At 36.4% G+C, this 27,741-nt stretch overlaps 1 protein-coding gene across 1 annotated transcript; it reads left to right on the top strand.

The window, feature by feature from the left end:
- The first annotated feature begins 104 nt into the window (after nucleotides 1-104).
- Nucleotides 105-27,482, top strand: LOC129238221 (pickpocket protein 28). The gene is made up of 12 exons (XM_054873262.1): nucleotides 105-177; nucleotides 246-408; nucleotides 14,374-14,659; nucleotides 20,263-20,362; nucleotides 20,431-20,593; nucleotides 23,228-23,428; nucleotides 23,568-23,676; nucleotides 23,744-23,895; nucleotides 26,149-26,353; nucleotides 26,416-27,004; nucleotides 27,067-27,209; nucleotides 27,288-27,482. Exons 1-12 carry the CDS (start codon nucleotides 105-107, stop codon nucleotides 27,480-27,482), a joined length of 2,379 nt encoding a protein of 792 aa, XP_054729237.1.
- Nucleotides 27,483-27,741: the final 259 nt, after the last annotated feature.

Here is a 27,741-nt window from a genome sequence, read left to right as displayed (position 1 = left end):
TCAAATTTTGCAATGCCTTCTGACATGGGCACTCACATATCCGCAAAATATAACAACGGCAAAACACTTAATTACAGTTGGAAAGTGGTGGCTTTTGTCGCAACATGCAGGTTTATTCTGAAGATCGTTTAGTGCAGCTCAAACCAAAATTCACAGCCGAAAAGCCTAAGCCTTTTGGTAAGTAACAGAAAAATGGAAAGTGCTAATTTTCTTTACATTCTACAGTGCTTTAATATTTTGTTTAGCTCGTCCTAAACATAAAAGCAGCGACTGTTCCAGCGAGGAAAACGATTTTGAAAATCTCTGCTCCAAGGAGGCCGCAAAGAAAAGTCTTAAATCTTATTTACTAAATACAACCTTGCATGGGTTAAAATATATTGCCGAGGATAAACTAACATTGCCAGAAAGGTGAGTATTCTAACTAATTGAAAGCTATGGGACATTTTATTATTATTATTGTTTATTTTTAGAATACTATGAAATATTTTAATATTACTATTAGTAGAACCAAGGGAAAAATAAATCCATTATTTTCTTCGTAGATGGCTGTAGTGATCGATATTTTGCAAAGTATCGATCAAATAATTTAAAGTTTATGCTCGTTGTCAAGGTGGCATTTCACACTAAAAAAATTGTTTTGCTATTTTCTGTTTGTTGCATTCAGGTATGTGTTGCAGGGTGTTAACAATGGAAGCCGATAAAGAGAAAATTCGGTACATTTTACAGTTTCTCTTTGATAAAGGCGAAAATGCAAGCCAGGCCACTGAAATTTGAATGCAGATTATGGTGCCGATACTTGCAATTTTGTTGTGTCGTTAGGAAAATGTCGATAATGCCGATAAAGTTGACCGGCATTTTAGTAGTCGTAGTATCGCCCAGGAGCTACAAATCGACCATAAAATAGTATTAATACATCTGCGTAAAAATTTTCCGGGAAAAAACTGAATTTATTTTCCCCAAACTATTATATATATATACACTCTTATATTATGTATGCAGGGTGAACGATATGAAGTGTTACCAACTTCACACTGCTTGTATCTGTAAAACAGCTCATGACATCAACGTCAAAATTGTTCTAATGAGAGTTCAAAATATTGTTTATAAGCCATCAAAAGCATTTGCCTCTCAGTTTTGTTGAATTTTTTTTTCTGTAATGGAACTCAAACGTAATAGTGTGATTGCGTTATATTTGGCTGGAAAATCACAAACAGCCATTGTTCGTGAGCTCAGTCACCTCACAGTGAATAAAATGTTTGTGTATCGCACTATGAAACGTTACAATGATACTGGTAGCATTGCAAAACGCTATGGAGGTGGACCAAAAAAAACAGCAACAAAGCCAGAAATGGTTCGGAAAGTGAAGGCTCGACTTGAACGAAATCCACGTCGAAGTGAAAGAAAAATGGCCAAAGAACTGAAAATATCGCAAGGCAGCATACGGCGCATATTGAAAAATGAGCTCAAGGTCAAGGCTTACAAGTTCCAAAACGCACACGATCTTTCACCCCAGCAAAAAAAAGTTCGGTGCGACAGAGCAAAAGAGTTGTTGGGCTTGCACGATCGTGGCGAATTTCGTAACATTGTGTTTTCTGATGAAAAAAAATTCCCAATTCCCAAGGCAAAAGGTGGTCATATCGAGCTAAAGTGAATATATGTTAAAATTGTAATCATTTTTCAACAATTTTGTCTTAGAAATCAATAAAAACTAATTTCACACAAAAAAGTTATGGTGTTTTGAATAGGTAACGCTTCATATAGTTCACCCTGTAATTGTGGGATAACTAAACCTAACCCTTTAACCCTCTAACCGATAGCTTCAAGGCTGAAGATGGTACTGCAGCGGAAAAACATTTGGATAGTAACTTCAGAAACTTAAAGAAGTGTATTGCTGCAGTGAAAAAGCTCCTCATAAAAAATCATTTGCCGTTCGGAGTCGGCTTATAACTGCAGGTCCCTCCATTTGTAGAAAAACTTCAAGATACACGCCACAATGAGGAGGAGGAGCTCGCACAAACACTCAAACAGAGTGTAAGCGCCAAGCAGAATGAGGTTAAACATATTTGTATGCCGGGACACTGTGGTGTTCAAGGCAATAAATTGATTAAAGAAATGGCAAACTGCGATTCCTTGGAATGGCCAATTGAACCGAAACCAACTTTAATATCAAGTATGGCAGAAACAGTCAGGTGCATAAAAACCCTCAGTAATAAATCCCATGAGGACCCTTGGTGCAGTACTGACACTTGCACAATAATCAAGTCTAACCTGATATGTTCTAGCGGTGATAGCGAAATTTCTTCTAAGCCAGAGGAAGGGTTAGAAGCTACGTATACTAATTATGTACACATGCCCACCAAAGGAATCATCGACGATCCACGGTGGGCATCTTTTTTGCAGGATGAATATAATACAGAGTAGTTTCTTAGCCGCTGTCCGGCTTTCACCAGAGTGGATGGTATATTTTTGGGGCGGGTGTGTAGAGAATGGACAAGTTACATTCTCTTTCCCTCGATAAACTGCTTAGATTTATAAAAAAATTGTTAATAGACTAATTGAACCCTGCAAATTCCTCCGTGCGCACAGGCCTGAGCGGACACGTATGCTTCCAATAATATCTGCATCGTCTAGGCTTGGCTGGTAGTCCTTATTGTCCAGAATGCTTGGACGAAGATGAGACGGTCGAACAGGTGGCTTTTTATTGCAGCAGGTTCGCTAAGAAAAGCGATGATCTAGCAAGAAAAACTGGTGTGCTTCTGACGCCCAATAACCCAGTTCCAAAAATGTTTGAGTCGAATGAAAAATGGATGGCGGTAAAAGCTTTTGCAACACCAGCTTTCTTGGAACTTCGCAACATTGATTGTAGGTGAGACGAACGCGGCAGCAACAACAACTGACTGATACAATACAGCAAGACGAACAGCAGACGAACGTAACTGACGATTGAGCTTATTGCTCACGACGACCTCCAGGCGTAATTACCAAAACGGTATTCCTATAGGATACCCGTGGGACTAGAGGTGCTTTTAGTGGCTTTAAAGTCTAAAGCCTCACTGACAGAGGCTTTTGATTGCTTTTAAACTTCGTTAAAAAGCTTCGATGAACTAGCCAGACTTGGCACCAAGTTGACTGATTAGTACAGAGTACAAAGAGTACAAGAGTACGTCTTTACAGACATGCAAGCAACTTATCTTTGAGAAAATTGTAAGAGCAGTGTAATGAAATCACCTCCAGAATCGGTCGACAATTGTCGCCGATTCTCAATGCTAATCGGACAGAATCTGTGCTAAGTCAAAATAAACACAGTCTTAGCACTCTGATTTCAGTTATAACGGTGAAAATTATGTGATCTGCAGAGGATCTTTCTAATAATTTATGAACAAAATGATACGCAGTAATAGCTTTTAAACTTCGTATCGATCCGACTAAACATATATAATATATCCAATATATCGGATGATCCGGCGATTGTAGGAAAATAATATAGAACTTTCGAAATTAGTAATTTTTAAAAACCTTACGGAATGGAGGCATAAAAGTCCTTTTTTATAGAAAAAACCGCTGCATTGTCTTTAACTTCGGGATTGTTATAACGGAATGTCGAAAATCGAAAAAATTATTATCAGCACAACTAACACACAATCTGCCGCCGTAGTCCAGCGTGCTTCACATAAAGCGATTATCACCCTTTGAAGTTTTTTCAAACTTTCTTGACGGTACTGCACTGACCCAGTAGAGCCTTGTGAAAATAAGACGGTGAAGTTTTTTTACCGGTAGAAACAAAAACTTTCTACAATCGAAAATACTCAGAACTTTTACTTGACCAATATTATCATCTACCTCATAAACGTATTATTACATATATATAAGTACAAACATGTGGCATCTACAAAACTTTTTACTGCCGGATTGATTCAAGTTTAATTTTCTTATGCACCTACAGTTGTTTTTTGGAGGCAGCCAAGGCCCATAAGTAAGTAATTTGCTTTTTAACAATAAAGGGTAGGTGTGCTTATTTGTGCTCGTATTAGCACACGGCCTTGAGTTCATTTAAGCAATCAAAGTGCAATTTCGGCGTCCAACGTATATTTATAACGGTATTATTACAACAACAACAGTAATAACGCTACAAAGTCAGTAACTGAGTATTATTAAACTTCCATCATTAATACAAGAAAATATTTCCTGAGAATTACCAAAAACGCGCAGACTATTAAAATGGCTTTGAGGGAACGGAAGTACTCTTTAGCGGTGTTTTACAAATATTTTCAAAAATTAAAAGCAGCTTATAAGCAAAATATTAATGCATTTCTAGAAAATTCGGAGATTCATGGATTACGCTACTTCAATCAACAGCATTTGAATTTGGGCGAAAGGTAAGGCAATAAAAATTAAATAGTAAAATAAATTCTGTGGAGACAAATGAAAAGTGTCAAAGGACAAACCCATATTTATATAACCGGTGCATATTTTAGTGAAATGTCTTTTTTATAGTTATAAAATAATCGTACTAATCAACTTTAATTTAAGATCATTTGATAGAATTTTGTATAAATATGAACATTTTTGATCCATGTCAAATGATCCAATTATTTTAGATGTTGTCGACTGTTCTTTAAAAATTGGTTTAGTAGTAGGTTCGAATATAATAAGAATTAAACTGAAAAAAAAATTGAAAAAATTTAATAACTTTGAGATTTAGTCAATGTTGAAAATCTTTATACTGTGATATTTCCAGTGCTTTTACTTTTTCATCCTTTCAATTACTCGATTTTGGTCGAGTTTAAAAAAACGAGCCAGTTGTTTCTCTCTTGTGCTAACCGGCGCCAGTTGGACACACCAACTCCAAGCCAAGTCCTTCTTCCCCTAATCTTTCCAACGTAGAGGAGACCTTTTTCTTCCTCTGCTACCACAGCTGGTACCGCATCGAATACTTTCAGAGCCGGAGCGTTTATATCCATTCGGACGACATGACCGCAGGATCTTTATTCGTTGCGCTATGTCTATGTTGTCGTAAAGCTTATACAGTTCATCGTCATACGTTCATACGTCTGCGATATTCGCCGTCGCCAACGTGCAAAAGTTCATCTTCCACAGAATCTTTCTCTCAAACACTCCAAGCATCGCTTCATCGGATGTTGTCATCGCCCACGCTTCTGCGCCTTACGTTAGGACGGGCATGATGAGAGCCTTGTAGAGTGTTAGGTTTGTTCGTCGAGAGAGAGAACATTTCTACTCAGTTGCTTACTTAGTCCAAAGTATCACTTGTTGCCAAGAGAGATTCTTCGTCGGATTTTAAAGCTGACAATAGTGCTGTCAACAGTGACGTGGGTGCCGATACGCAAGTGCGCCGACTTCGTTTTGTCCTCGCGAATGGCTCTGGTGGTGAACTTCGTTTTGTCTTCGTTCACCACCAGAGCCATTCGCTTGGAGAAGCCAGAACTAACAGCGTGGTTGTTAAGGCCTGAGCGATAAAAGTTCTGCGGCTCGTACGATCCTCTCCAACATCATGTTAAAGAAGACACACGACAGCGAGTCACAATGTCTAAAACCTCGTTCGGTATCAAACGGTTCGGAGAGGTCCTCCTCAATTCGGAAGGAGCTGCTGGTGTCCAGTGTTTATTAACATTTTTAAATTTTTTGGACAAAATATTTTCTTTCTAAAAAAATTTAACGTTTCATTGTGATTTTTGAAAAGAAAACCGTGTGGAAAGAGCTTGATCCAATGCGGAAGAAATCATATGTGAATTAAAATGAACGTTTTTCTAGTTCTCGGGGTTCGAGCTCGGGGTTAGAGCTTCAGAGTTTACTTAGATTCGCAAAAGACACATACCTATTAAAAGATATCTGCTACTGATAAACGTAAAGCTCTAGCTCCATCTGGTACAACTAAGGACCAATAGGTCCATATGATGCCTTTCAGCTAGGTCAAACTAAATTAACCTAACATGAGTTCCCTTCCGCTGAACCGGACCTCAATCTTATTTATGTGCGATCTCTCCGAGTATTTAAAGGACGTTATCATATTGAATGGATTTTTGATATATTCCTGTTATTCACGATATGCTTAATAAACACAAACTCGCTCATCCCATTTTTCTTAGATTTGAACATTGTCGTCTGTTCTTTGAAAAATTAATTTGACTTAAACTTGGCTTGGCTTGAACTTGATGAATATAAGAAGTAAGAGAAAAAATTTTGAAAAAAATTTAAGCAAATTTTGGAAGTTTTGGTATAGATGTTTTAAAGGTTAAATACCTTCCATTATTTTTTTACGCAGCGGACTCATCTTAACGAGCTTAATAATCATAGGCAGAAAATTAGTGGAAAGCAAAACTAATTTGACGTATGCGTCTTGATGTTTTCCCCAAATGGAGGGATCTACAGTTTTACGTCGCAAATGGTTTTTTTTTTATGAGGAGCTTTTTTATTGCAGAACTACCCTTGCAGGTTTGCCATTGCCCGCCGAGGAGCGACCGCTATCCGAAAATCTTTCTAAATCAATTGGTTTTTCGTACCCGAGGTCTCGAATCTGTGCACTTTCCAATGATAGTCACACACCCACTCATTCGGTGACCGCCCTTTACATAAAGTTACTCTCAGATAATAAAAGTCACAACTCCCTCGAAGTCAGAACGTTATGGCCCACCTACAACCTCAAGCAATCGTCGGCATTAATAAGAATGAAACGACGGGACGCCCGGAGACTAACGGCAGTCATAACTGGCTTGTGGTCTATCGGAGAATAAGCAGCCAAAATGGGTATCCCTCACAATACATACTGTCACAGTTGCAAACAACCGGAGAAAAAGGAGACAATCTTCCATATCCTCTGTGAATGCCCTGCCCTATGGAAGGACAGAATGTTAACCCTGGGCCAACCGCTGTTCGGTAATCTCGAACAACTATCTGGCTTAGACGTTAATAACCTAATAAGGTTCCTTAACCGCACAGACTGGATATAGTTATGCTGTAAATAACCGTTAAACAAGTTGGTAACGAGGATGTGGCAACAAAATGGTGCGGAAGCGCTAGTTGGATTCTGGAAGAATCTCCACTTTAACCAACCAACCAACCTCGAAGTCGTTGTCGTCAAAACGGGTTATTTGTTTTCTGCTGTCGGATCTTGATAGTACCCTGAATTTCGTCTTCCGTTGGTTAATTCTTAGACTAATCTTGCTTGCAGCTGCGTAAATAATATTACGATACTCTGCCAGTAGTCGTAGATTTCTGCAGACAAAATTTATATCTAACTCGCTTACTACACTGCGCAAACATTAGGTCAAACAGTTTCAATGGCAGCCAATATCATTGTTTCACTACCGTCTTGACTGCAAATTCTTCGGATGTCTCATATTGGATATTAATTCAGCACAACATCTCTTCAACATCATCATCACCAGTCTAGTTATTTCTTCTGGAACACCATCACTTAATAGGAGGTAAAAAAGTAGGAGATTTAAAATCAATAAATAGTTAGTGTAGACCCATATTGTACCCATACGATTTTTTTATTGCTTGTTTTAGGCTGAATAGTTGGACAATAGTTGATCTTTCAGGTCGGAAAATGATGTTTTAGTTCAGGTTCAGAATATAATGGTATATCACTCAGCATTGTTTACTTGGAGATGATAGGTACGGTGGCTGTTTGTCTAAAGAAGGAGAATGTCTGTAGAAAGAAACGAGTGCGAAACGCAAAACAGTCGAGGCCAATGACAGAGTAAGAAGAGAACGACAAAAATGGCGAAAAGTCGTTTCGTGGGTGATGTTTTCTTCCCTTAATCAATACAATATTTTGAATATAAATTGAATCGGACCATAAAAAGGAACTTAAGAAATATTTGGATGTCATTTGGCATTTTTTTTTTAAATCTCATCAGAGACGTCAAAATAAGAATTTAGGGTAGTGCCGGTAATATTTTCTGCTTAGAAACAGGCAGTTTTTAACTAATTAGTATGTCACACACATATGTTCGACGTGGCGTCTACCGACTTTTTTTAACTCAGGGCCATGGCGGACATATATGCACGACAAAAACATTGGCTAAACATCAAAATACATCGTTGTCATACAAGCTCTACTTCGTTTTGCAAAAACAAAACAATTGGAATCACCACAAACAAGTTTAATGGGTTCATTTGTATAACTACTTTGTAAAAATAATATGTAAAAATTTGTTTATTACTGCAATATTATTATTATTATTATTGACATGTTCAGGTATTAATATACAATACATATAGGTATATGTACTAAGAACTTAGTCTATCTACAAAAGATTTCCACATATTCCGATTGCTGGCTAGGAATTTTAATTCATTGAATGACTTTTTGGATTCCTGGTTAACGCATCTACGCCAAGTCATTTTGGGACGCCCTCTGTTTCTAGTGCCTTGCGGGTTCCATTGTAAGGCTGAGTAGACTATTTCCTCGGGTTGTTTTCGGAGGTGTGCCCGATCCATTTGTACTTTCTGTGCATTATTTCCTTTTCAATAGGTTTTTGGTTCGTCAGTTGCCACAGGCGAGGGTTAGATATAGTACGTGGCCACCAGGTACCGATAATGCGTCGCAAGCATCTGTTTACGAATGCCTGTAGTTTTCTCGTTGAGTCTTGTTTCATGTGCCACGTTTCGCTACCATACAGTAACACAGATTTTACGCAAGCATTAAATATACCGATTTTAGTGTCTCTTTTAAGCGCTTTGTTAGACCACACTCGTGACATCCCCGCAAACGTGTTCGTCGCTATGGATATCCTACGCTGAATGTCAGCCGTTGTACCACCATCGGGGGTTAGGATGCTACCTAGATACTCAAATTTGTTTACATCGTCAACTTGTCCTCCGTCTATTTTAAACTCTGTGTTGTTGATTACGTTAATTCTCATAGACTTGGTCTTCTTTATATTAACTTGTAAGCCAAGTTTTAAGCAGTCGTTTGTTGTGTTGGAGAGTCTTGTTTGTAATTACTGCAATAAAATGAATTTAATTTTTTTTTCAAAACCAATTTTTTCCAATTGTTTTTTGAAGCCGAAGCCACTATAACAGAAATTTCATGGGAAGCCATATATTTTATTATTGCAATAAAATCATATTTATCGTCAATCGTTGCTGTGTGACATGGCGAGAGAGAATAATAGTCGTGTCGGACATATGTGTCCGACGTGACGTAAACCGCATAGTACAGTGTCACACATATATGGCCGACGTGGCAGTCAATGTGTTAAACAGATAAACAGACAGACACAGTTTTCTAGCTCACAAACTTCAATTAAGCATAAGACTTAATGTTTGCAGTACTTCCTTTTCAGCTTTTGTTATACTACTACTACTACTGATATAACAATTTTAATAATTGCAATACTTTCATATATATGTACATACACCTATATGCTATATAAATATTTAAATACTTTCAGGTTGTACTTTATTGTAGCTTTTGTGATTGTAGTGGTATCGAGTATATATTTCGTAGCACTGGTAACTCAAAAATGGTTGAGTTCACCGACTTTGGTAAGCATCAATCCCAGATCCCACACCATCACCGATGACCCATTTCCTGCCTTAACTATTTGCAATATGAACCAGGCGCTCAAGAGCAGAGTGACACACTTTTCTAAGTAAGTTTATAACCTGAAAAATGTATTGTGAATGAGTTGTAGCATATAAGAATACTAAACCTTTTTAAGTAAAATTAGTAGCCTTCTCAGCGAAAAATGTTTTGTGGTCACGCATTTCGCCGAAATCTTTAGCTTGATTGACTCGTCTGTCGAGTAGGTACTGGCTAGCGGAGCAAGTTTCATAGGTCTAGTGCGATAAGTCGAAAATTAAAAAGTGTTAAAATTAAAAATATAATTGTGGACATTTTTTATTTTCCGGAAGCTGAGCAAAAGCTGTATTCAACGAAAAACGGTTCCCGTAAAGAAATTGTTCAAGTTTCACTCTGCTGATCGAGCAATACTTACTATAATTCTATTAATTTAGGCACCTTAAAAGCACTTGCATTGTACTAAAGATACATAAATTTATATTTTTTCCTCTGTCACGAATTTTTTCATTCAGCTAATCTAAAAAGTTGGAATCGAACTCAGAGTTAGTTAATCGTTTTAGCTACCTCAATTAATTATTTCACAAAATGCCTTTTGCATCGCAAAAAAACTGATGCCATAACCTTTTTGGCAGATCGTTTGGACTTCATTTGTTTTGGGGTTGAACAACCTGCTTTAGTCCACTGTAAACGTTCTTGCTTCAGTTTATAATCGCGATTACTAGTCACATCTCTTATTCTTAAACAATACACAAAATCTGCTTTAGTGTGCACCAAATTACACTGAGAAAATTGGTGACTATAATTTTCATTGAAGACATTTTCGAACATAATTTCTTCGTTGACTATATGTAATATTTGTAAGTACATACCTATATGTATATCTATATATATCTTTTCTTACTTTTTGTAACAGACATTCGAAAGAGTACGCAGTGCTGCAGCTACTCTGCAATCAAAAGACTAATACCACAGTAATTGATTCTTTTGAGGATTGGAATGTACTTAAACCCTTTCTTTATAATGTAAGTTGCTAAAATAAAATGTATCAGGTGACCGAGAAAGTTCCAGGGATTTTTTTAAATGCCAGTAGTTGCGGTACTACTCGGTGAGGATGCTAAGCTTTCCTTTCTGATGTCTGCATTTCATTGTCCATACATCAGCGTGGCGGCTAACATAGAGAACACTTGACATTTAGGATATAGAAATTCAAAGTTGAGCATTGGGTACTTTCTCGATTACCTGGTACATAAGTTAACAAATTCAAAAAACAAAGTTCAACCTACATCATTTGACTATCAGTTTTTAAGTAAAGTCTACAAGTCGTAAGCGATTCGATGACAAGTGTGCCAAGTATTTTGGACATGGTCGTCAATTCTTTTAAAAATTGGCTGGCTTGAGTATAATAAGAAGAAAATTGAGCAATTATGAAATTTATTCAATGTTATAATAAAGTTTTTATTTTGAGGAAAAATTATATTTTTTGTTAGTGGTTGACCAAAAAAAAATATTTCACAAAATTTTTAACAAACATTTGTGTTTTAAAAAGCATATATATTTTTTTTTTATAAAAAATAAATAAATATTTCATTTGGGAAAAAACTCAGTTCATTAAACTGCCTTTATCTTTGCGTATATGTCTAAATTTCATTTTGTAGTGTTGTATTTATTTTAAAATAAATATAACTTTTGTATGTTGTAGACTTATATTTATTTAAAACTTATCATAAATGGTAAGAAAAACCTCGGAAAACTAAAAAGAACAAATGCGTTTAGCAAGCTGCGCGAGCGTGAACAACAATTGTTTTGCAGCGGCCAGTCAACACTGTCCACACAGCAAGTACAGATGTGATAGCAACAAACACCCTGAAGCGGCCAGCCAATGCTGTCCAAATTAAAAAAAGGAGTTGTTGGCAAGCAAGAATGATAGAAAAAGATTGCGCCCATCAAGAGTTCGTGACGTCACGTTTTTCCGAGTTGTGCAGCGTTGCCAACCATTTGCTCTTCACAATAAATTTAGTGCTTTTTTATACCCAAAATGCGAAAATTTTGAAATTTCGTGTGTGTTTCTCTTTTTTAAGTTTAAAGCTACAGAAACTTTTAGTTAAAAAAAACTATTTTATTTAACAAAAACAGGTTACAAAAGGTCACTGTGGGAAGATTTTAGTGCTAATGAAAATTTTTTGACTCTTATAAAATTTGATAATTTGAAAGTGCAAATTTCATTTTTGGCTCCATTTAAGGTTATATAAGAATATTAAATCTTCTTTTCTCAACTCTTCTTAAGATTGAAAACCTTTTTACTTATTTTAAAAACCATTTGAACTGAATGCGAATTAAAACCATAGAGATGTAATCGTTTCTTCCGGACATCAATCCTTAGTATAGATACATATATACACATATAGACATAGGGCATTAAGAGGTGTATTCATTATAAAAATAAGCCACTAAATACTATAAAATACTAAAGAAACCATACTGACATTTTTACAAAAAGAGTACCTTATCTAGTTACATAACCTCAAATATAGCAAAAAAGTCATTCCCTTAACAAAAAAGCTTCTTTTATCAAAAAATCTCATAAATTAAATTGCACATAAGCATAACACATTTATTAAAAAAAAAACGCACATTCTAAACACAATTTTTCACGCATACAATGTTCTTTAAGTAATTCAATAAAAATTTGGTGTTTTATTGTCTTTAAATGGGCATTTTGGTGCGTTTTTTTTTATCCAAAGCTAGGCAACACTGCAACAGCGAGAGAGAGATTTGACTGCTAAATCAAGTTACGAAAATGGTAATCTGGCCATACTGGAGCTAAAACTACGTAACTCATTGTCGAATTCGCTGAGCGCAAGGTAACGGCACCACGATAGGCGCCATCTCATTATTCTTTCCATCATGACTGGCATGCACCTCTGCTCACCGCCGATTACCAAATGGAATGTTTTCTTTCCAAGAGAGCGCAGGCTTTTTATAGGCAAAGGCAATTCTGTTATAAAATTTAAATTTAGAAGTTGAAAAAAGACATCTAGTAGTTATTACAATTTTAGGGCATAGCCATATAAGAAAAACTTTAAATTAAATCTTAACAAGTAGAAGGTGTTGCCATTTAGAAATAAATACGTTATTAATTTATAGAATATACAATAATATAAGTAATACTACGTTCACATATGCATTAATTACCAATAAATCCACAAAAGTAATCTCCCCGTTCACATATGGCAGATTACCTGCAAAATTGACAATCAGCTGTCAATACTATTGTGAAAGGTTTAAAAGGACACAAGTTTATGGACACACGCTTTTTTTGTGTTATATAAATGCATAGCTAATAATACTTAACAAACCTTTTATTAGAATTATGTCTACAAACTTGTTTCTTTGCCGGCATCCATTTGATTTAGTTTTTACTTTGACGTTTTTCTTTACGCTCGTAAAAATAATGATCTATTACACAGCACACAGGGTTGTAGAGTAAAGTCGGGTATTGTGGGCACCATTTTACCTTGATATTAATTTCTGCCAAAATAATCGTAATGAGAAAGCGATCTTGTTTTTTCTTTCTAACAGATATTGAATTATCTTTACATTTTATTGCAAAATATACCCTAATATAATCGTTTTCGTCTGATAATACAGAAAAACTGAAATCACCTTAAAAATTGATGAAAAGAAAAAAGGTTGCGTAATAATAAAATCACCAAAAACAATTGTAAGAGTTAATAATAAGTCAACGAATTTATTTATATATTTTTTTAATTTTAATTAATGACCTTCTTGGTTGACTATTTGAAAAAAAAATTATTAATATTAGGTAAATATAAATCCAGATTCTGTATAGCAGAACGTGAAAATTTGTGTTTGTCATACTGTCGCTCAAGTAAATCGAAAAACATCTTTACAAGCCCAACATTGAGGAGAGAATTAGGAAGGGAATAATCGCCTTGTATGCATGTAGGGGCCTCTCGCCTAAAGTAACTTTTTGGCTATAAAGCATAATTATAAAGCCAAATTTGTTGAATGGAGTTCTTGTCTGGTAAAACTCAGTGTAAAGGACGATATCAGTTAAAAAGGAATCCGTAAATTGCTTTGAAAATATGCAAAATACAATTTTTACTGAGTTTTTAACCGAGTTTTACACTGAGTTTTTACCCGATTTTTTTGATACATGAGGTGGCGCAAAAATATTCATTTTATCGGAACTAGACAGCTGACTATACAAACAGTCAACCAATGAAGCACGTTCCACCACTCAAAATCATTTCTGTTTTATTTAGTAAAAAAATTATACAAAAACATAATTCCATAATTAATTTTACGCCACCTTGTTTTAACGATATGTTGATGGCTTATGGCTCAAATTTTGGGTTTTCTGTTTTTTTGTTTATTATCTATTTCTTGAATGAGAAATCAAGAAAAATCACCCATCATTTCGTCCTCGCAAAAATGTTAGTCAAATGCCCCAGGCCAAAATCACTGTAAACTATTGTTATTTTCTTACAACTATCCACCAAAAAAGTGCAATATATTTACAGATCTCTCAACCATGTGAACGAATGTTGCTCCATTGCACTTTCGGTGGCGTTCAACATAATTGTAAAGATATTTTTCATCCCCTTCTAACGGAAGAAGGAATTTGCTGTGCATTTAATACGTTGGATCCAGCCTTTAAGTTTATTAGCGGGTGAGTTCAGTTAACGGTTATAACACTCTACTATTTCAGCATTGAAAAACAATGGTTGTGCTGCAGTAATAAATTGTTCCGTTTTTTGTTTAACAGATCTAGATAAATATTTTCGTTTTCATATTTACAGCCCATCAGTGCATAATTTCAGTGGCAGATATCCGCCAAACGTAAAACCAGTCGATTGGAGTATAGAAACTGGTTATCAGTCTCCCTTACCAAAGTATTATTCACCCGCTAAGGCCGTGGGTGCAGGACAATCACTCGGTTTGAATCTTGTTTTAAATGCAGAGACCGATGAGTATTATTGCTCATCAGGAAATAGTATTGGGTTCAAAATGATAATACATAATCCAAATGAAGAGCCGAGCGTACACGAAACTGGTTTACTCATTTCGCCAGGTGATGAGTCTTATGTACGCATCACTCCGAGTAAAATGGAGACAGATGGAAGTTTGCGAAATATGGATATGAAAAGTAGAAATTGTGTTTTTGAAAATGAATACAACCTAACAACGTTTTCGCACTATTCCTTTGCTAATTGTATGCATGATTGTAGAGCAACAATGATACGCGAAAGGTGTAACTGTAAAACCCCTTTCCTCTTTTCACCAAGGACGAATTTAACAACATGTAGCTTAAAAAAATTAGAATGTGTACTAGAAAATAGTGAACGTGAATGTTCGCAGCAATGTTGGCCCGAATGCTTTATAAAACGTTACAAAGTGAATATATTTTCAGCAAAGCTCGTCAACACAGGAGTAGATATGAATAAACCAAAATTTCGTAACATGAGTGAGGCTTATGTGGAAAATAATATTGCTATTGTGAAGTTTTATCTGCACAAATACACCTATATGGGCACTTTACGGACGTCGTATATCGGGTCGACCGATGCTTTGTGTAAGTGGAATTAAAAAATACATGCACACTGAGGAGCAAAAATTAATACTTGTATTATTATATGTTAATAATAAATTTATAAGAATTATTTTTTTATATAATATGTGGTACACAAATCAACTAATCAATAACAATAACAACATATATATATAATATATATATATATATATATATATATATACTAAAATCTAGGCATCATAAAATATTTGTTCTTGGTATTGGGATTACTGACATAAAATAACTCAAACGCTATCGCGTTGCTTGGGTCTTTTCGTACTCATTTAGAGAAGGCGCGGTTTCACTGTTTGGGGTTCTTTAACAGTGTTTTTTCAATACCCACTGTCCCTCAAACGGCTAATACTGTACTAGGCTAATATTACTAATTGTAGTGTAATAAACAATAACTGTATTGTGATGAGTCTACATGGGTCGAGTGAAACAAATTTTGTTATATATATATATATTATGTATTCATCAGTATTTGATTTTACCTAGGAAGGCTATGGGTGCTCACTTTTCCACTTAACAAAATATATATGGTCTATGAATAAGTTCGTGCGGTTTTTTTCGAAATTTGAATTTCGGATCATTCCCATGGCTTTTAAACGTTTGGAAATGGTTGATTGATCAACTCCCAAAGTTTTTGCAACCTCTTCTTGCGTTTGAGCCGGATCTTGATCGAGCAATTCCTCCAATTCGGTATCCATGAACTTTGGCGGCGCGGCCAAAATCACCACTTTTAAAGCGTGCAAACCACTTCTGGCACGTTCGCTCAGCTAGAGCATGCTCACCATAAACTTCCACCAAGATACGATGACTTTCGGCTGCTTTTTTCTTCATATTAAAGAATTCCCCGCAAAAACACATTATTTGGCACGAAATTCGACATTTTCAAGTGTGGTAAAAATATTGTTGTTTACGCTTCAAATAAAAAACTTATACTGACGTTTGTGCCTTACGACAGTAGCTCTCCAATGAATGTTTGGAAATGTGGATCGATGGAATAATAATCAAGTTACGCCATCTGTTGTAAAACCGCACGAACTTATCCATAGACCTATATATTATGTATTCATCAGTATTTGATTTTACCTAGGAAGGCTATGGGTGCTCACTTTTCCACTTAACAAAATTTGTTACATTCGATCCAAGTAGGCTCATTATTGGTATTTACACTACAATTAGTAATTGAGCCAGTATTAGCCGTTTGAGTCACAGTGGGTATTGAAAAAACACTGTTAAAGAACCCCAAACAGTGAAACCGCGCCTTCTCTAAATGAGTACGAAAAGACCCAAGCAACGCGATAGCGTTTGTTTTATTTTATGTCAGTAATCCTAATACCAAGAACAAATATTTTATGACGCCTAGATTTTAGTAGTGAATAATTCCTAGACGGTACGTTTTTTATGTCATCTTTGACACTTGTAACGTACACATATGTACAATTTTACATGACAGAGCAATGCGTTAGGTTAATCAAGTTGCTTGTCTAAGACAAGACACTCGGTGGCCCTTAGGCCCATTGTGATACCTGCTTTTGATTTGCATCCCCTAAGTTGCTTAAACCACTTAGACCTTTTTAGGAACGCGACTAGTCTCTCCAGTGAAAAATTTGGCAAATTTCCCAAGCCTTCAAAAAATAATCGGCAAACTATTTGTCACGGCGTCTTTGAAATGCAGGACATTCACAGAGGAGGTTTGTTCTTCTACCGACTTAATTTCTTCTTCATCTCCACAACTCCCGCAAAAGTCATTGTGAGGTACATCCATTCTACTGCGAATAATGCAGTTACCCGTTATAATACCTGTGAGAACGCTGGTAGTTGATATATTGAATCCTAGCAGACCTTTTGTTCTTTTAAGATTCAATTTTGGTAAGAGCGCAGTTAGTAGTCAAAGACCACCTGCTATTGGTTTCAGCGATTACGCTCAAGTCACAGTATACAGTTCGTTTAGAGGAATGCTTATGTGCTCTAGCACTTGCTGAAAGTCAAGCTCCTTTCCTTGCACATTCATCCGCTCTTTCATTTCCCTCCACTCCAGAGTAGCCCGCGATCCAACCCGTGTGTGTTGTGTTGTTGGATAAGCGATAGCGACCTCCTGCATTTTTTAACTCATCTTGAATTGATGCGCGCTGAGGACAGTGTCTTGATCCCTGCTTGACAATGGTGAAATTTTGCCGTAGGATGGTCTTATCGTTTTTGCTGTTACACCGATTTGGCAGCCAAAAGGAACAATTTAAGGATAATAGTGCCATTGTCCACCATTGACCGTCAGCATAAATATGGTGACCACTATCATCTGATTTGACTCAGGTCTGCCAATCCTTTCTGTCGGGTATTCGTATTTCATAGATCTACTTTGGGAAGCAGATAGTCTGTTTTCGATGCGTTTCGCAAGTGTTCCACAGATAGTAGAACTGGTGCATGACCATGTGTGTTTTCTTTTAGCATACCTGCTGCTTTAAACTTGTATTCAGATGTGGCCGCTATCTCTTTCCCATATACTTCATAGCAATAGGTGGAATATGTAGTATCACTTCCAGCGCAGTCTGAGGCATCGATCGGAGCGCACCTGTTATTCTTACGCAAGCCAATCGTTGGACTTTTATGAGATTGTTTAGGTAGGATAGCGTCAGCACCATCTCCCACCACACGAGAGCTCCATAAGCCAAAAGGGGCCTGATGATCTCCCAAAACAATACCTGAAAAATTATTGCAACTTATTATGAAAATGGTTGATCTTTAAGAAAAACGTGTCGCAAAATTCGTGATTTTTTTGTGGAAATAATCGTCCGAATGGGTCGACAATTCCGAGGTTGGTGAAAAGATTTCAAGAAACTGGGTCTGTTGAGCATAGAAAAAGAACTGGCAGGCAAACTAAAAACTGGACGTTCTGTTGAGAATATTGCTGTTGTAGTGCAAAGTGTTGCTGAACAAACTTCAGCATCGATATCTGGCCATCCTTAACAATTAGACATTCATGAATCGACTGTTTGGCGGATTTTACCTGTAGACTGCTCATGGTGGTCATTTAAATGATATAGTTTTCCACATATATTTATTAAGAGCCGTATTTAAAAAATTTCTGAAACTTGAAAGAACTTAAATTTTTCTGTTTTAAAACAACATCTAGGCGCGTTTTTTGACAGACCCTTGATATGCTATTTTCATTCCTTTATGTTGTCACATACCGTTATTTGATCAAAATTATAATTAATAAAAATAAAAATAAATAATTGGCGCGTACACTTCTGTTAGGTGTTCGGCCGAGCTCCTCCTCCTATTTGTGGTGTGCGTCTTGATGTTGTTACACAAATGGAGGGACCTACAGTTTCAAGCCGACTCCGAAAGGCAGATATTTTTCTGAGGAGCTTTTTCATGGCAGAAATACACTCGGAGGATTGCCGAGGGGCGATCGCTATTAGAAAAATGTTTTTTTATTAATTTGGCTTTCACCGAGATTCGAACCAACAACCTCTCTGTGGCTTCCGAATGGTAATCACGCACCAACCCATTCGGCTACGGCGGCCGCAATAATAATTAATACGTGGGTATAAAACAAGTGAGGAGTCGCATTCTTGTGGCCATAGCGACAGCTATTTGCGCGCCAGTCGTTTCTTTCTCGTGCTAACCGGCGCCAACTGAACAGTTTCTTCTCCACCTGATCTTTTCAACGTGGAGGAGCCCTTCCTCTTCCTCTGCTACCACCAGCTGGTACGGAATCGAATACTTTCAAAGCCGAAGCGTTTGTATCCATTCGGATGACATGACCCAGCTAACGAAGCCGCTGGACCTTTATTCGCTGCGCTATGCCCATGCTTGCAATATTCGCCGTCGCCAGCGTGCAAAGGTTCAAAAGTCTTCCACAGAATCTTTCTCTCAAACACTCCAACTGACGTATCATCGAATATTGTCATCGTTAGGCTCTCATCATGCCTTGTAGAGTATTAATTTTGTTCGTCGAGAGAAGACTTTAACGTTATCATCACCCTATTGAAAGCGGGTTGAGTCGCTACATATATCTCTTTGGTCGATCAATCACTTTCTTTTTCTTTCCTCAATGCTATCAATAGTTTATCGATGGTGAAAATCTTTAGTTTGAATGTAAAATAAGAAGTTACAATTAAACGTCACATTAATGTACGGCCACAATGCTTATAATTTTCGTTTTATGTTTGTCTTTCTAGCCAGTATTGGTGGCCTCATTAGCGTTTTCTTCGGTTTCAGTTTTATTTCGTTGGTCGAAATTATCTACTACATATGCATACGACCCTTGCGATCAACATTCTTAAATTATAGTGAGAAGAATGATAATTCTGCGCGGAAACCATGTCTCCGATTAGCCAACCGATCAAAAGCACGATTCGTAAATCCTTATAAAAATTCAACACACACATTAAAATCACACAAAAATTTCACGCGGCTACAAAAGATGTGGTACAACAAGGGCGTTGGTGCTTCAGCCAGAAAGGAGGAGGAAAGGTGGTAGGAGTAAAGTGGGATATGTATGTGCATGTGTATCTAAGTACAAACTAGAGTAATAACTACCGCACTAACTCACCAGTAATCACTTAGCGGCACTAATCATGGCACGAGTATCCTTGTACCCGGCCAAATACAGGGTATATCGAGTATGTACTTAGTGAAAAGCGAACACACAGTAATTGACAAATGCACCCATATGGATATTTGCAGCAACTGCCACCTCTTATTGATATCAACGCGTTTGTTTGTCACACTATAATATTTACAAAGCAAAAAAATTAAACTACACTTGACATTGCAGTGGCGGAGGCGCGCAGGTGAACCAACAAGTGGAGTTTCATCAAATTTTAACTGCAATTGGCACATACACCTTTATAAATATATATTAATATACTTATATATATGTAAAAGTATGCGAATATATTCGTGAATTTCAGCCGTATAAGAGTACAATAGCACGTCCGTAAACATTTTGTACATATCTGATTTAGTATTTGCTCTTAGTCAATATGATTTGTGATGCTTTAGCGGATATTTCAAATTTTGCAATGCCTTCTGACATGGGCACTCACATATCCGCATGCGAAAAGCACTTAAAACATAACAACGGCAAAACACTTAATTACAGTTGGAAAGTGATGGCTTTTGGCGCAACATGCAGGTTTATTCTGAAGATCGTTTTGTGCAGCTCAAACCAAAATTCACAGCCGAAAAGCCTAAGCCTTTTGGTAAGTAACAGAAAAATGGAAAGTGCTAATTTTCTTTACATTCTACAGTCCTTTAATATTTTGTTTAGCTCGTCCTAAACATAAAAGCAGCGACTGTTCCAGCGAGGAAAACGATTTTGAAAATCTCTGCTCCAAGGAGGCCGCAAAGAAAAGTCTTAAATCTTATTTACTAAATACAACCTTGCATGGGTTAAAATATATTGCCGAGGATAAACTAACATTGCCAGAAAGGTGAGTATTCTAACTAATTGAAAGCTATGAGACATTTTATTATTATTATTGTTTATTTTTAGAATACTGTGAAATATTTTAACATTACTATTAGTAGAACCAATATTAGGGAAAATTAAATCCATTATTTTCTTCGTAGATGGCTGTAGTGATCGATATCTTGCAAAGTATCGATCAAATAATTTAAAGTTTATGCTCGTTGTCAAGGTGGCATTTCACACTAAAAAAGTTGTTTTGCTATTTTTTGTTTGTTGCATTCAGGTATACGTTGCAGGGTATTAACAATGGAAGCCGATAAAGAGAAAATTCGGTACATTTTACAGTTTCTCTTTGATAAAGGCGAAAATGCAAGCCAGGCCACTGAAATTTGATTATGGTGCCAATACTTGCAATTTTGTTTTCGTCGATTCCATTTAGGCATTTTTGATGTTAAAGGAAATGTCGGTAATGTCGAAAATGTTGATAAAATCATAGAAATAATAAAGTAGCATCGCCCAGGAGGTAAAGATCGACCATAAAACAGTATTAAACCATTTTTTGCGAAAATTTTACGCAAAAAGATGGATTTCTTTTCCTCAAACTAATATATATAAACCTTAATTCAAAGTAAAAAGTTCTGAGCGCTATTTCGGCTATGAAATTAAGATATAGGTAATTCGGTTTATTCCATTTAGATAAACTTTGGCTAATTTCAGTTCTTGGAAAATAGAATAAGTGGTCACTTTTCCATCAATTCATCGGCATTAACAACGATTGAGCTACCAGAGTGTGCCTAACCTTTGACGTCCATATATTAGCAGAACTGCTCTGTTCTTGCACGCGATACAGTACCAAGTCCATAATTATTTTTGATTTAGCTTTTCGCCTTGGTCGTTTTGTGTTGCAAAATAGAACAACACCGTAAAGATAATGGGAAAATCGGAAAAAATTGAAAAAAATGCAGAGAAAAGCATTTACTTTTTATTGTAGTTTCATCTATTTAGGTATATTCAAAATGGTTCACTTTCCTTGGTTCCATGGTTCACTTTTTCAAAAAACTAAAAATAAAAAATTGTTAATAGACTAAAAATTAACCCACCTCAATCCATTGAACATCTGTTTTTATTTTTTTATCAGGAAATGAGTAAGTTTGCTGCAAGTGCCTAAGTATGTTATCTGAGTAATTTGGGTGTGCTGAATCCGAAAATCATGTCATATCGAGTCAGTATACATCCAGTGAACAATAAATACTTTGTTAATGTGGCCACCGTACCCGAGTGGGCTGGTGCGTGAGTACCATTCGGGTGTGCCTAGGTTGCTAGGTTTTCTACATGAACAGCAAATAAAGTTTTTTTTCTAATAGCGGCCGCCCATCAGCAAGCAATGGCAAACCTACGAGAGAATTTCTGCCATGGAAAAGCTCCTCATAAAAGTCATTTACCGTTCGGAGTCGATTTAAAATTGTGACCTCGGCCTCTCAGAAGGCTAGTTATTTAAATTACTTTAATCAAAAAGTTCAGGCCCTGCGGTAGTTCCAAGAAAATCAATATCAGCCTCACTCGTTTTTAAGAGAAAGCTGGAAACACTGGGTGCATTAGATTCATTGGTGTGAGTTCTATTCCAAAGCGTTGGTTTCAGCATGTCTGGTACAGGATTATCCTCTGAGTGTAGAAGTAGTCATCAAGCTGATGTACTTTCGGGATATGTTCATGAGCATTTATTTTTCTGTTTGAGGACGCAAAAGTAATTCTGATTTCTTGATTCTTTGAATCTTTCCAAATCATGGGAGTACCAAATTTCAGGGATTTTCTATATCCATTTGTCCATTGTTGCAAATGCCCTTAACACCTTTTGCAAATTTCATTCGGATCCCATTTGAGAGGAATACCAAAATAATTGAAATATGCTTCTCTTATTGCCATGGATATACTTCGCCTATTTTGGGACAAAGGGTACTCCCCAAAATGTCAAATTTGGGTAATTTTTGTGCTGTTTATGTTTTGACGTCATGACGTTTTTTTTGTCTGTAAAATAAAAAAATAGCAGAAAAATAATGGATGAAACTTTTGGCAAATACAAAAAGTTTTTAACCGAGATTAAAAATGACGAAGTGATATTTGAACAAAAAGCTTGATGAATATTGAGTGAAATCTTACTCTACTGGGAATGACATTTTTGACTCTGTGCTCAAATTAAGATATATTAGTATTTTTGAAGCGCATTCCAAAAACACATTAGCAGGAAATTTCTTCCATTTTCGATCAAAACTGTTCATGTTTCTGATGATTGCATTTCACAGAATGATGGGAATCACTTAAAAACCCATGTTTTTTATTAAACTATTTTTTTTTCTTTTTGATAAAAATGGTAACGAACAGTTATTTTTTATAATTTGTCGGCGTGTACCGCAATCGTAGGTAATGTTTTCCATCAACCACTCACAGGAAAAAAAATCCAATATCTTCAAAATGGAACAAATGAATGTTATTTCCGGAATCATCGACCCCAAAATACCCTAGAAAATATATTCAGAACTCTGCGCCAAATATACATTTTTTTTTGTATACCAGTGCTATCAAGATTTTCCATAAAATTACCCGACATTATATCCTTTTTTTTCAATAAATAAATATATTTGATTTTTTTCAATTCCAGAACATTTTTCGGCTTATCGTTTGTTGGAGTACTTATATTGTCAGCATATTTCATTTCCAATATCTACGTGAAATGGTCTGAAACGCCGATAATAATTTCGACTAGTGCAAAGCAAACCTTTGTGAGTGATGTTCCATTTCCGGCCATAACAATTTGCAATCTTAATCAGGCATCGAAGAGTAAAGTTCAAGGCATACTTGAGTAAGAATTTATATATACATATTCATATATAACATAACATTCATAAATATATATGTATGTCAGATCTAATAATATAGTACACATATAGATGTATGTATGTATGCAGATTTCTTTTCATATTTTATTTACTTTGTTTCAGGAAAAATCTAAATTTTTCTTTACTCATGAGCCTCTGCGGTCAAAATCAGATGGGTGAATTTTATAATATTCGCGGTACCTGGAGAAATTTCAGAACTATACTAACTGCGGTAATTTGGAATGGATGCAAAATTTAAAACATTAACTTAAATGATTTTTTTTACATACGACGCTTAGGTTGCTCAACCTTGCGACGAAATGCTCTTATACTGCAGCTTCGGCTCTAAGGAAGAAAATTGCTCGGTGATATTCAATCCTGCATTAACCGATGATGGCTTGTGTTGCACGTTTAACGCTTTGGATCCAATGTTTATGCTGCGTAATTATAGGTAAATAATAATTATATAGAATAATAGAAAGCAAATAATTTTCTGTTCATGCGTAAAATAAATTGGGCTCACGAGTTTCCCTAATCCACCGTGGGTTGAAAAAATTAATGAGTCCCAATCCAGTTTCTTCCTTCGACATTTATTTTACATACCGAAATATTAAATCTATCGAGATGACAAAAATGTGTTTGTATATGGGCGAGTTACATATACACTACCGTCCATAAGTATTTGTGCACCCTTCAATACGCTGTTATTTTTATTGCTAGAGAAAGATCACAATGACTTTAAGATCTAGTGGGCCCCTAAAGGCCCCTAAAGCAACTACGCACGGACGTCCGATGCTCCAATAGGAGTTAAAGGAAAAAAATATAATATAAAATATGCCTCAGGTTCTTTCGTATTTGTGCATCCGTAGAGGGCACTTCTCAGGCATGCGACTTCGAGCGTCGTTCGCTGCTCTACAAAATCTGCATAATTCATAGAAAAAAATTCCCAATGATAGTTCAACCTATAATGTCTGTAAGAATTTCTGTAAGACAATACAGGATCTAAGAAGGCATTTTTCCCGATAGTCAAGCTGCGATCAAGTTTACGATGATGTCATGATGCATATTTTAACTGGTCAAGTCCTGCAAAGAGGAGACCAAATCTCTAGGGTGGGCAGGTAATATTTTTCTGATCTGGATTTCATATTTTTCTGATCTGAAACATAGAATGAAATGAAATTGCTGATGATCTTGCTAGAAAAGGGTCGACTGAATTGGTTTCAAAGGTCTCCCGCCCGGTCGTCGGTATCCCCCTCACTGGAGAATAAGAGAGACTTGAAGATGCTCCGTAACAAAGTGCAGGCAGAGCAGCTGCTGTTAGCTGTTGACTACCAAAGGCGTGAAACCTGCACTAAGACTATCCTGAATCTCGACCACGAGAAAGACAACTTTTCATCGAAATCCATGAGGTTCATTGATATGTAAATACGGTCTCTGTTTATATGTAAATACGTAAAATTATTACTTCTGGTGTACCAAAATTTCGCGCCGGTCTTTTTTGTCCGAAAACGCTGCAGTCCAAACAACTACTGGGAGCCATACTCAATGGCTTTCTCCTTCCTCAATTGAATGAACTGGGACTGGAAATATGTGGTTCCGATAGAATGGAACAACGGCTAATACAGGTGTCAAACAAAATTCTGAAGGTTGTATTTCCTGGTCAATTAATCTCTTGCTTTGGCAATTTACATTGACTAGCAGGGAAAACTCATTTAACAGTTTCAAATTTGTTTCTATGAGGTTTAAGAAGTCATGAGTCTATGTCAGTAAACCTCTAACTGTTTAAGATATCAGATACAGTCAAAAACGATAAAATGTCTTGTGGTCATCGATTCTGGCGGCGGCCACTCAGCCCATATAATTTTCTCGTTTTCATGAAAAAAAATGAAAACATAAAATTTACAATCAAAAATATAGCAAAAAAAAAAAAAAAACTGTAGTGCTTTTTCAAATTCTCCAAATTCCCAAACAAAAAAAAAATTTGAATTAGGACTGAAAAAACTAATTAGAACAAAGTTGTAGCCATCAAAACAAATTAAGTTTTCAAAATAAAAATTCACATCTCATACTAAAATTTCATTCAAAGCCATCGAGTAGTTCTTGAATTGCATTGATTACCAAATCCGGAAATATAGTCAAGATAGTCTCAAGAAAAGCGCATTTAAAGCTTTCGTCTGGGCCCTCAATTATCCGAGAGATCTCACTAACTGCCTGAAAACAAAACTTAATCATTCGATTGACTTAATGTGTTGGGAGAACATTTTAGAAAAATTAAATAAGAGACATACATAATTTAAAATTCAGACTATCCTCACTCCGTGTTGCAGCCAACTTGAATAGAAGAAGTGCTTTGAAAATAGCGTTTTCCGCAGTTAGAAGAAAAAAAATTAGGCTAAAAACCATAAAAACTACACAGTCATCGACGTCCATTAGCCTGATAAAACAAAGTTTCAGGTATTCGGCTAAGTGGTTGCCACTTTCTATATGGATGTAGAGGGGCCCCACAGCTATTCGGTTCAAACGACGATAATTTGTGAGACGACCAGCAAAAAATAACGCTCAAAGGAATACCATGGAAGGTGTGTAGCCATAGAATGGTGAACCCGCCCCCCGATCGGAGTGCTATAGAACTGCTCTGCTCATTTCTTAGTTCTTAGTACAATTGTATAATATTTTAAAATATATTTATCATTTTTTACTTAAGTGATGAAGATGGCATCTCGAATAAAACGGCTAACCATTTCGTACCCATGGACTGGACGCCGGAAAGTGGTTACAATCGTGATTTGCCCAAAAACTACTATCCACGTGTACCGGGCGGCACGGGGAGTCGGCTAGGTCTGACTGTCGTTTTGAATTCCTCCGCCTCAGAATATTACTGCACGAAGTCTAAAAGCATCGGATTTAAGGTAAATGTTAAAAAAAGCAAAAAAAATGTCCATATTTCCTTTCACACATCAATTCATAAAAGGTGCTGGTGCATAATCCCGCCGAACTACCGAAAGTTACCAACTATGGTTTCTTAGTCACAGCCGGACGTGAAGCGCGTGTACCCATCGAACCCATCTATGAGAATGCCGTGCCTTCTATACGATCCATTCATAAGGATAGACGTCGATGTCTCTTTTCCGATGAAGGTGATTTAACCTATTATCGTACCTATTCGCGCAGGAATTGCGAAATTGAGTGCGAGGCGAAAATTTTGATTGACAAATGTGGTTGCGTACTCTACTATTTGCCCCGTATTAATAACTCGGCACGTATTTGTGGGCCCAATGACAATACTTGCACCAACGAAGTGCAGACAAGAATCGAATCGCCAGATAAGAAGCTGACATGTTCCAATTGCTGGCCGGCATGTTTTGAATTAAGCTACAAAGCAATGATCACTTCGACGACAATCTCTGCTGGTCAGTTCTTTACTTTTGATGAATTACCGCCTAGTCTATTCAACGATGCCACCAACTACAGAGAGATATCTATAGTGAATTTTTACTATCTATCGAATATACTACGCACCACTACCAAATCGGAAATGTTCGGATTGACTGAGTTTCTTTGTAAGCTATAATTTACTAAGTTTATTAAATTGTACTAAAATATTTTCTTTTCTCTAACATAGCCAACACCGGTGGACTGTTAGGTTTATTCATGGGCTTCAGCGTTTTCTCAATTATTGAAATTTTTTATTACGTTACTTTGCGTCCATATTGCGCTAATCGCACCATGCAACTGTCACGCCGTCGCCGTCATGGGCGCATGAAAGTAAAACAAAAAATATTAATACTTTATTTTAAGTGTTGCGCGTATTTGCTTGATTAATGATATAATTTATCATTTCAGTGTGAGCGAACAATTCGGTGCAGAGTGAAGCCAAGGAAATATGATGGCAACTCAAGGTTCTGGTTGAATGAGTCGCAACAAAAGAAGGTCTTCAATAATAAAAATTATCGAAATAATTTAAACCATATCTTATTGCATCACAAACATAACCAGCTTAATAATGATGGCACACAACTGTATCCCTATTTGGATTGAAGGCGAAATTACAAAAACATGAAATACAAATTTGGATGCTACTTAAACTTAAAAAACAAAAAAAATGTCCGTGCACCAGAGTAATTTATTCACTGATGTCATACCCATGTGCGTATGTATGTTACTTATTGCAATGCTTTGTTCTTCTTCTTCTTCTTAATTGGCGCGATAACCGCTTACGCGATTTTGGCCGAGTTTAACAAAGCGCGCCAGTCGTTTCTTTCTCGTGCTAACCGGCGCCAATTGGACACACCAAGTG

This window comes from Anastrepha obliqua, chromosome 2, assembly GCF_027943255.1.
Source record: "Anastrepha obliqua isolate idAnaObli1 chromosome 2, idAnaObli1_1.0, whole genome shotgun sequence".
In the NCBI taxonomy this organism is placed as follows: Eukaryota; Metazoa; Arthropoda; class Insecta; order Diptera; family Tephritidae; genus Anastrepha; species Anastrepha obliqua.
Note: the sequence above shows the minus strand (reverse complement) of the source record. Positions and strands in the feature narration are given on the sequence as shown.